We start from the raw sequence: 10,368 nt of genomic DNA, 5'->3' as shown, positions 1-10,368 counted from the left end.
GTATTGCTCTCTGTTTGATCCAAAACGTCTTTCGATGAGACGAGAGTTTGAAGTCTTTTTCGGAAACCTTAACTTGGACTTGTTGTCTCTTGGAGACCTTAAACCGTCAACAATGCCTTTTTATTTCTGGTATATGGGAAAATCCTTGTATGCAAAAATTGCCTTGTTTCGGAGCTCGACTTACTGAATTAATATCCTTTAATTTAGTATTTCGATATAAGTCAAATTAAGCAATAAGTAAGAAATGATCTTGCACACGGGTGAACACTTTATTCCAGAAATGTTGTTAAGTTGATTTAATGTCTCACTATCGGCTTTTAAGACTAACAAAAGGACTTTCATTTTGGCACCCTATTTTTCTTCGTAATAATAGCTCTGGTGGAAGAAATTTATTGCTCTCTGTTCGATCCAAAACGTCTTTCGATGAGACGAGAGTTTGAAGTGTTTTTCGGAATTAACTTGGACTTGTTGTCTCTTGGAGACCTTAAACCGTCAACAATGCTTTTTTATGTCTGGTATATGGGAACATCGGTGTATGCAAAAACGCCTTGTTTCGGAGCTCGACTTACTGAATTAATATCCTATAATTTGGTCATGATTTCGATATAAGTCAAATTAAGCGATAAGTAAGAAATGATCTTTGCACACGGGTGAACACTTTATTGCAGAAATGTTGTTAACTTGATTTAATATCTCACTATCGGCTTTTAAGACTAACAAAAGGACTTTCATTTTGGCACCCTATTTTTCTTCGTAATAATAGCTCTGGTGGACGAAATGTATTGCTCTCTGTTTGATCCAAAACGTCTTTCGATGAGACGAGAGTTTGAAGTCTTTTTCGGAAACCTTAACTTGGACTTGTTGTCTCTTGGAGACCTTAAACCGTCAACAATGCTTTTTTATGTCTGGTATTTGGGAACATCGGTGTATGCAAAAACGCCTTGTTTCGGAGCTCGACTTACTGAATTAATAGCCTTTAATTTAGTATTTCGATAAGTCAAATTTAGCGATAAGTAAATAATGACCTTTGCATATGTGTCAGTGAAAGCGACACTTACTGCAGAAATATCCAAGTCATTTATCTCACTCCCTGTTTTTAACACCAACAAACGGGTTTTCATTGCGGCACCCTTTTGTCTTCGTAATGATAGCTCTCACTGGCAGATAAAATTTATTACTCTCTGTGCGATCAAAAACCTCTTTCGATGAGACGAGAGTTTCGAATCTTCACTTTTGGAAAGCTTAAACCGTGACTTGGACTTCTTGTCTCTCAGAGATTTAAACCAGCAACACAATACTTTTTTATTTCTGGTATATTTGAAAAATCGGTGTACGCAAAAACGCCTTGTTTCGAAGCTCGACTTACTGAATTAATAACATTAACCAAAAATTGTCGACCATCTTTTTAGCTTTAAGTGAAATTTAGTTAGATCATCACAATCCTAGTGCACTTGCTCTACCGACTGAGCTATCATGGCCACCCGCAGTTGTATCTCGCTAGAGGTGCATAAAATTTATTAAGACATTTAGTATATTCTAAATAAACATCTTTCGTCTTTATTCTGACTTTGCATAGATTACTAATATTGCTCATGTTGACGTGAATTTATACTGATGTCAAGATTATAATGTAATGACCAAATGGCTGGAGATTTTAGCAAAGTCTATCAAATTTTGATGATTAAGATTCCGAATTGAACAGTGACGAATGTTCCATCGCAATCAATGGCCACAAACAGACGGTAACAATGCAAAGACCCATAGCGGAAACCCTTTAACACGGTAAGCTCACAGCACGCGTCTTATATTATCTTCGTTCGTGATTGGATTACTTAATAGCTTCCCAAACAACTCACTTGGCAAACACAGATTTTCATGAAGTCTACGTAGCTTGATAACTTTATTTGTCAGTATTTGTTTGCACCCTCTGTTGTTTTGTGTTTGATTTTTAAAATTGGTTTTCCTTATACAAATTTTTAATACGTTATTTAGCAATATCTTATCTTGCGAATTTGTTATAAAAAAAATATTCTTTCTTATTTTCGATGTCTATCATAAGCGAGAGTGAATCAGTAAGTTAACATTTCGCCTCTGCCGATAATTGTATCATTTAATAACATGCTAAAGCTCTTTACTTCCTAATGCAACTAGCAAGTGTTTTTTCATTATGTTTTGTTTCAAAGTGGTTCGGCTAACTTGGAACAGTTCGCGGCCATCCTAATGAATTCTATTGTAGCATGAAGTACAATCACTTTTCTATGCATTCGCCGGTGGTATGTACTGGTTGTTCAGAAGATGTCAATCACGTATCCCGCGGGTCCTTTCAAGTTATTTTCATCCCGTCATTGCGATCTAATCCCGCAAGGTTCTATGACCGCAAAGTGTTTCCTTTTCTTGCTTGAATGATTTACTAACGAATTCCGAAGTCAGTTCTAAATCGCCGTCCGGAAAGTTCGTAGGAACATGCTCCGGTCTGACCTAGCGATTTTCATCTCATTTCCCGAAGATATCCAGTCCTGGAAACGTTGGTTTAAGACAGCTGCCCGCATCTCGGTCCGCCCAATTAAATTCAAGCCTCACTTTCCGATTTGAGATTACTCGCTGATTGCGATTGGAAATTTTAAACATCTAATGTTCGGAGGCAGCAGCTGCAAGACTGTTGAACCAAGATCAGCTTTCATTTTTGTCATTTCGGAGTAGCGAGACATGGACAAGAGGCGCTATGCAGGATGACCAGTCGCTGATCCAAATGTATGAAAACGCTTTTTTTTGTCACTTCTAAGGACCTCTAAGGTGTGTCGTTGACCAAATTTAACGCATAGTTGCCAAAATTAGGCTCCTTGAAATAATTTTGTTTCAGGAGTCAAGTTAAAACCCAAGGAAATCAGATTACACAATATCGGCACCCGGTGATATTTCTAACAAAACTACATCGATTCGCTCTGACGAAGGGCTAACGCTCGAAACGTCAGCTTTTTGAATCTCTGTACGGTGGTCAATTTACATTATCAACTCCGTTGATAAAAAAACCAACTTTATGTCTACCACTTCCCCACCGACACAGCACCACCTCGTTTCTTTAGAAACTACCCCTTTCATACATTGGTTTTTGCACTCGTAATTCGTTGAGCGACCCTTCCTTAACATTTTCGTTGCTCAAATTCTTATAGTAGAATAATTGTGATTACCGAAGAGAAACTATGCCGGTTTCAAATAAAAGCGCTGAGTCGATTTTTCTTAGCGTTGAAAATCGTCGTTGTCAATCGTGTAACAACTGAGGCAACTGTTGTAAAAAAGACTGACTGGCAAAGTGTAGGCTTGGATGGAATTGAAATCGAGATTGGGCTTCAAACTGTCCTCCACTGAGCTATGAAGCCATCTATCTCGTGATTGCAGAAACATCGTAGTGTTCGAAAAATCCAACTGTTTTCAACAGAATTCCATACTGTGTAGCGAATTCTATTGCATCCCTTTATTGTTTCTGGCTATCTTTATTGTAGCTGGAAATATAAACATGTTCAGCCGACCTAGTAGAAAGTATAAGACGAGACAACTAATAGTTCGGTTATTGTAAGCTGAAATGATTGGCGCTGCTAAGTGGAACAATGAGAAAGCAATGTCGGCGATAAATAAATAAAGCCAAATATGCCATAAAAGCAATAAACAAATGATGACGGAAAGGCAAATGAGAAGTTAAAGAAATTACAATAATATTTGTGGATTAAATGAAGAAAGTAAACGAGCTGCCAATGTCGGCTCGTATTTGATATCCTGATTACTTTGCCGTACAAAACTCGAGGTGACCAAGTGAAAGTTTTGACTTCAAAGTAAGCATTTAAAAAAATATATTTTCTTCTCTATCTTTGCTTCAAAGAAAGGCCAAGACTGAAATGGCAGCAACTTATTACCCAACTTCGTAAGTTATTGAACAAAAAACGCATGAGACGTTGAACAAATATTGTACTTTATTTTTTTTGTACTGTTTGTTTTTCGTACAGTTTCACAACCATTCACATTTTTATCATCACGCGTCACTCAAAAACTATCACACTTTACGGAGAAACGTCATAAAACTAATCCTTGATACCATTCGCCGAACACCTAATATCGTATGTACTGTTTCATAAACGAGCAGGAGGTTTTATTGGGTTTTAAACCACAAGGCGATGCCGAGTGGTTTTGGACACGATTAAAACAAGACAAGCGAGTTTATCATTGAACGGCTTCAAAAACTTTCCACAAAAAGAGTGTCCCTCTGGAGTCCAAACGAAGGTACAAATTGTGAGAGATGAACGAAACAAGCCAGTCCTCAATACTACATTTTATATAGGGAATTCTAATGAGGATTAAAGCTCATACACGTGACGTTTTGTTGGTGTTTTGATAGGCTGTTAGGCTGATAAATTATTAATTCGTTTTTGAAACATAGTTTAGAATTGTACAGAGTTGTATTTTTGTCAATTTCCTCATTTACCTGTAATCCTTTGTCGGTAGGCGCTCATAATAGCCCTTATCGCGGTTAGTTTTTCTACTTTGCATTACAATGTAATCTAACGTGGATGCGGGGCAATTTCTGGTTAAAACTACAAAAAAGCCCGAAATTGCCTCACATACATGCTAGATTATATTGTGATGCAAATGACAAAAACTAACCGTGAAAACTATTTGTTGTTAAAGCAATTGTTGTCAGTAAACGATGTGATTTCATTCGATTTGCACATGTATTAGCATGTTTTTTTTTCCTTTAAATATAATTTACAGCGCTGCTTGCATTTACAAACATGGCTTCCAAAATTAGTCGAAACCGTTTCCGTGATGTGAGGGCGGGAAGGCGCTAATTGGTTATGCGGTTATCACTTCAACAATGTGCGCCCGATTTCCGAGATCTTGCCTCATTCCTAAATCCTTTGTAAGCATTTTGATGTGTCCATATGAGAAAGCGGGCTGGCTCGATTGCCGAGATCTCGGTTTTTCCAACCGGGTGCTCGGTAAGCGGGCTGAAAATGTTGCCATATGAACACTTCAGTCCGGTAACAGGGAAAAAATAATAGCGATATTTCTTGTTTACAAACATACGTCACATTTCTTTTGATGAAGTCATTGTTTCAACAGCCAATTAGGTTCTGGTTGGCATATTAACAACAATGGGTGACGTTACGAGAAACATAGCTATACAACGCATTTTCGTGATAAAACGGAGATTACCGAGTTTTTACTTCTCTTTACTTCGAAAATGAAGCTCAGACTACTTTCATTTGATAGTTAACGTAAAGTCAAAGGAAATTTAAGAAAATCGAGAAATTCTCGCCAGGATTGTTCGTCAGCTTTAACGCCTGAATGGTCGCGTAACCACTTTTTCAAATTTTTTTATCTCGAAAGCGTGCTGAAAGTCGCCATATGAGCAGAAACCAATTTCATCTCGGTAACCGAGCCCGGTCAACCGGGATCGTGTGAAGAGCCCCTAGAGGAGGAATTATTGCGACCAGATCAAATCAATGTAAAAAAGCAGTTAATAACATGATGTAGAAAAATGTACCTAAAAGACTATAAATCAGTCAAGTGGGTATTTCCTTTTTTCCGCCTCAGCGCAGTTTGCAACCTCGTTACCAGGACCTCTTCCTCAGCTTAGCCCAGCCCGGATGTTAAGGGAGAGGTCCTGGGGACGACGTTGACCTTGAGAAGCAATGAAAGGAAAGCCTGCAAAATTCAAGGCGTTCAAGCGTTTTGTTACTGCTTAAAAAATCTTCACAACTGCTTCTATCCGAAGTTCAAATATTTATGTGTTTCAGATAGAGATCTTAAATTGTTTTTGTATTGATACGGCAACTCGATGATCTGACCCTTAAACTTCCAGGTGTGATCAAAATCTAAATTCTCTTAACAACTTCAACGCACTGTCACGTAAACAGATATTGAGTGAAGAATACTATCAGCTAGGGGACATTAACTTGATATAACACCAAATTCTCATGACCAGACAGGAAAGAAATCCGAACGGTATTAGTTTGGAAAATTGGGAGTGAAAGAGCGAGATGTCCGCCGACGCTGTCTAGACGGTTGTTTTCGTCATCTGTACTGTCATGCAAATTGATGAGAGCTTGTCACATTTTATCACTTCTTCTACGCCAACCATTATAACTAATTTGCTGAAAAATTCTTTACAGCCGAAAACCGTCAGAAATTATCCCAAGTTTTCATCTCTGGTTGAAATTGTATAAGAATATGTACAATGTTTTAAAAGTCCCAACGTTTCGGTTGAACCTTCAACCTTCATCAGGGGAAAGTGAAAAAATAATTCGCAAAAAACACGTTTCTTATAGTATGCCAAATTCGAGTCTATTATTATTAAATTCTGTCCCTCAAGGCAAGATTTAGAAATTCATGCGGCAAATGCATGCCATCATCACGATTAAGCGGATTCCTGCAAGTGTTAATTTCCCAAGCCTCAAGAATGCGTCGATTGCCAAAATTAGCATTTGTGCGTAGGATCTTGGACGCCTTAGTCATTAATTTTTACTTATTTAATCCTGCATCCTTGAATCGGTGTCTGACGATGATCCTTGCTCTCTATGGGGATTAAGACTTCAAAGAAACGAAGACATGGCTACTTTCAATGATAGCATTTGATTCTTAGTAAATTCTTTTAAGACAAAAGGCGTTTCGTGCTATGACGTCAGCCAATATGTTGGTTGGTTGATACTTGATAAGCAAGGGACTTGGAAATAACTGATTTTCGAAAACGTTTCAGATAATATTGAGTCTCTCTAGGTGTGGATTGAATTGTATCTTTTTAGGAAAGCGTTGACCTCGACGAAAAATGCTAATTAAATACATCGAAACAGGAGCTTGTCATCGAAAAAAAATGATCGAAAAGAAACCGGCTGCCTGACGCAGAAAATGTGTTTCCCTGCATTATTTTTTTATCATTTAATGGGGTCGAGATTCATTCTTCCTCCCATTCTGTGATTGCACCCACGTGATAAGAAAGCCATGTTGGTGCCAGAACAATTGCCCAAAACGGAAAATCTCACAACACTTTTTGTTTGTCCAGCCAAATTTTAAATAAGCATTGTTTCCAGAAAACAAAAACAATGCTGATTCAAAATTTGGCTGGACAAACAAAGAGTATTATGGTATTGTCCGTTTCGGGCAATAGAAGAATGTAGCTCAAGTTTTGCATATTGCCCCCCGGGTATTGCCCCCGCAGGGTTTTGGCCTCCGGGGAGGCAACCTAGAAGTGCCCGCGTAAAAAGGGTAAGTGTATAAATTGGTAGATATTGTAGCCCAAGGTGGTATCGGTGTTGCTTAAACGAGCGTGGTATTGACATTGTTCTACACAACCGAGGTGTTTTTAGGAGTCATGAAGTAAAAACTCGCAAGGAGAACCAAGGTGCTGTTCGAGTTAGCGATCGAAAAGTCAAACATAAGCAGATCTGATGCAAATCGAGTTGCCTGGCTCAGAATTGATTTTGTCCGGACACAAATCAGAAAAAGGGGCGACGATTTGTCAGACGCAAATGCGAAACGGGGGCCGACATGTTCAGCATACAATTTAAACGTATCTCAACTGCCTTTCATGCTATCTTAGGTGGAGGCAAATCAAGTGAAAACTATTGTTAGTGATAATAGAGTCAAATTCCCAAAAGACCTTCTCGCTATTGAATTATTTCCACCAACATGGCCGCCGCCATGACGTCAGACGTAATCAAAGAAATAGCTTCTCGGATCAAGTGCTGTCAGTGTGATTACATGGCTATTCTAGTTGATTGATTTGATTGGCCCCTTAGATTGCTTTCATGGCAGTTCTTGGTGTTCTTTAACTAGCGTGTGTGTTTTTTGCCAATTTCTTGCAAATTCATAACATGGAAGAACCTTTTCGAAAGAATGAAAGCGACCCTGCATAACACGTGTCTTGTTAATGACTTTGTGAAGGTTCAATCAACGCCAGCCGACGCGAGCTCTTCAATCTTTAAGATTATTTTCGGTGAAACTGATCCCACAAATTGAATAACGTTGACTTTATTACCTCTTCCTAGCAGAGCTCCGCGTGCGCGGAGCACCATTGGTTAGGAAATATGGTAACCCATTTGTGCGAGAAAATTTGGTTTTGGTCACCGTAGGAACGTTCGACCGTCCATCCGTCTATGTATGCCAATGTGATCAGTATCAGGTGACCATATCGCGGGCTCCATCGAGATCACCTGACCGCGTATCAGGTACTGGGTTTAGATTATATCGCAGGCTCAGGCCAGGTTAACTATTGTAAGAATAAATAACCCGGGAGCTCCTCTTTTAGGCTTGGTTAAATCTGTATATTATTTTAGACACTCTCTGGGCCCGGACAACTTCAATGGCCGTCAAAACTAAACCCTCGCCAGTGAGCCGAGAGTTGAACTTGAATACTGACGATTTAAGACTGTATTCTTTGTAAAAATCCATCTTTGATCGTTTCCTCCTGTTGTTGTTAATTAATAGTGTCCTGTTTGATGACGTCATTCTCCTGCTTCTCACTGATCCTCATTGGAATTCCAACCCCCCCTCCCCCCCCCCCCCCGACCCTCTCTCCCTCCCACCAGAGCGATAGCCCGCCACAACCATCAATCAAACGAACAATCCTCTGACTTATTTTGTGCTGTTTTTTCTCCAGAATGCCGGAAGCTCAGAACAAGAGTGAAGAACTGCAACATACAGAAAGCATCAGTACGCACGCACGGTTTATCATTGCCGGCGTTTACGCGCTGTTAGCTATAATAGCCATTGGGCTCAACACGCCTGTGCTTTTAACATTCTTCAAGGACCCCAGACTTCGGGTTCCATCCAACAAACTTATCCTAAGCATTACGGTTGGTGATTGGTTACACGCCGTTCTAGCGTATCCCGTGGGAGTAATCGCCAATGCGTCTCAAAGCTCACGTGGTTTATCTGGCATTGCCTGCACTTGGTACGGATTTACTACAGTTTTTCTGTCTTTTGGTATAATTCTACATCATGCGACCTTTGCCATCGAAAGAGCGATAGTTATACAGTATGCTACAACCTCATGGACTAACGCCAGAACTCTTCATCTTGTCATAACAGCACTTTGGGGCTTCGCTCTTATGTGGAGTTCTTTCCCGCTGTTCGGTTGGTCAGCGTATGTACCCGATGTTGTCCTTTGTACGTTCCATTGGCAGTCAGATGATTTACTTGACAGGGCATTCGTATACTGCATTTTCTCGTTGTTCTTTTTTGTCCCAATCCTCATTATGGTAACGTCTTACTGCAAGATTTTCCGAAACGTAAAGAAAATGACTCAAAATGCTCGTGACTTATGGGGAGAAAAAGCTTTTCCAACTCAAGAGGCCATTCAATCTCAAAAAAAGGTCGCACGTATGGCATTCATTATGTCTATTTGTTTCTTGTTTGCGTGGACGCCTTATGCCGCTGTTTCGTTGTATGTCTTTTTATGGAAACCAAAGCGAATGACTCCTTACCTTTCAATCATACCAGCAATGTTTGCAAAGACCTCAGCTTGCTTTAATCCAGTCATTTACTTTTTGCTGTTGAAGACATTTAGGGAAAGCTTACGGAAAACGATACAGCCCTTATGCGGTATTTTCATGAGTCCGGGGAATCCAACAAATATTGAGATGAAAAATTCAATTTATTCATCGTTGGAGAACAAAAACGACGACAAGTTATAGATGCTGTATTAAGCGTGCATGAGTCGAGGTTAACACGGAAAAAATAAAAAGCTCAGGAAGCATACAAGATGTGGAAAACATTCGAGCATATCCGAAGAAAACTGAAAAGATGTGTCACACTCAGCGCCATCATTTTAAAACATGATTTGAAAATATTTTAATGCTAGATGAGACCCTCTTGGACTTTGCACTCATTTTGCATGGCCGTCCCCCAGTCTTCGCTCGACCGCGCGTTTCTCCCATTCTTGGGGCCTGTTCACATGTACAAGCCAGACTGATTGAGACTGCGGACAGGTAGAAAGGAAGTGCAGTGCAAATCGAACGGTCGTGAGTTCCTGTCTTGTTAAAGCCTGGACATTTTTATTAGGCTTCCTTCGCAATTCCCTAATGTACTCTTAAAACTGGGATGTTAGAGTTGTCACAATCCTCAGTTCTAAATAAATTACTCACATATATCATAGTATCATGACAATATTTTGTTGCTTCTAGGGGAGAAATTTAATCTCGTCCCCAGAGTCCGCTTTTCTTTTGGTAAGCACCAAGAACACGGACTCCGACCACTTCCAACTTATGCGCAGTCGTAATGAAGGTCCATATTAAATAACCGTTGACAACCACTGTTATTTCAAATTTCTGAGCGTGCGTAGACGATCCGGAAATCTGCCTTGGAAGTGGCCAGAGTTCG

The 10,368-nt window shown here is 39.7% G+C and overlaps 1 protein-coding gene across 3 annotated transcripts in view; it reads left to right on the top strand.

Annotated features, from left to right (window-relative positions):
* The window catches only part of LOC138023654 (melanopsin-like), a 10,888-nt gene extending 750 nt beyond the window's left edge, over positions 1–10,138 (top strand). The window contains exons 1-2 of one of the 3 annotated variants that reach the window (XM_068870695.1): positions 1,665–1,782; positions 8,648–10,138. In XM_068870695.1, the coding sequence (XP_068726796.1) occupies positions 1,709–1,782; positions 8,648–9,683 (1,110 nt within the window). In that variant the 5' untranslated portion in view covers positions 1,665–1,708 and the 3' untranslated portion in view covers positions 9,684–10,138. Of the gene's footprint in view, positions 1–1,664; positions 1,783–2,664; positions 2,752–8,647 lie in introns of those variants that run through there. The other 2 variants (XM_068870696.1, XM_068870697.1) reach the window with 2 other exon arrangements.
* The last annotated feature ends 230 nt before the right edge of the window (positions 10,139–10,368 follow it).

Source organism: Montipora capricornis, chromosome 11 (genome assembly GCF_036669925.1).
Source record: "Montipora capricornis isolate CH-2021 chromosome 11, ASM3666992v2, whole genome shotgun sequence".
In the NCBI taxonomy this organism is placed as follows: Eukaryota; Metazoa; Cnidaria; class Anthozoa; order Scleractinia; family Acroporidae; genus Montipora; species Montipora capricornis.
Note: the sequence above shows the minus strand (reverse complement) of the source record. Positions and strands in the feature narration are given on the sequence as shown.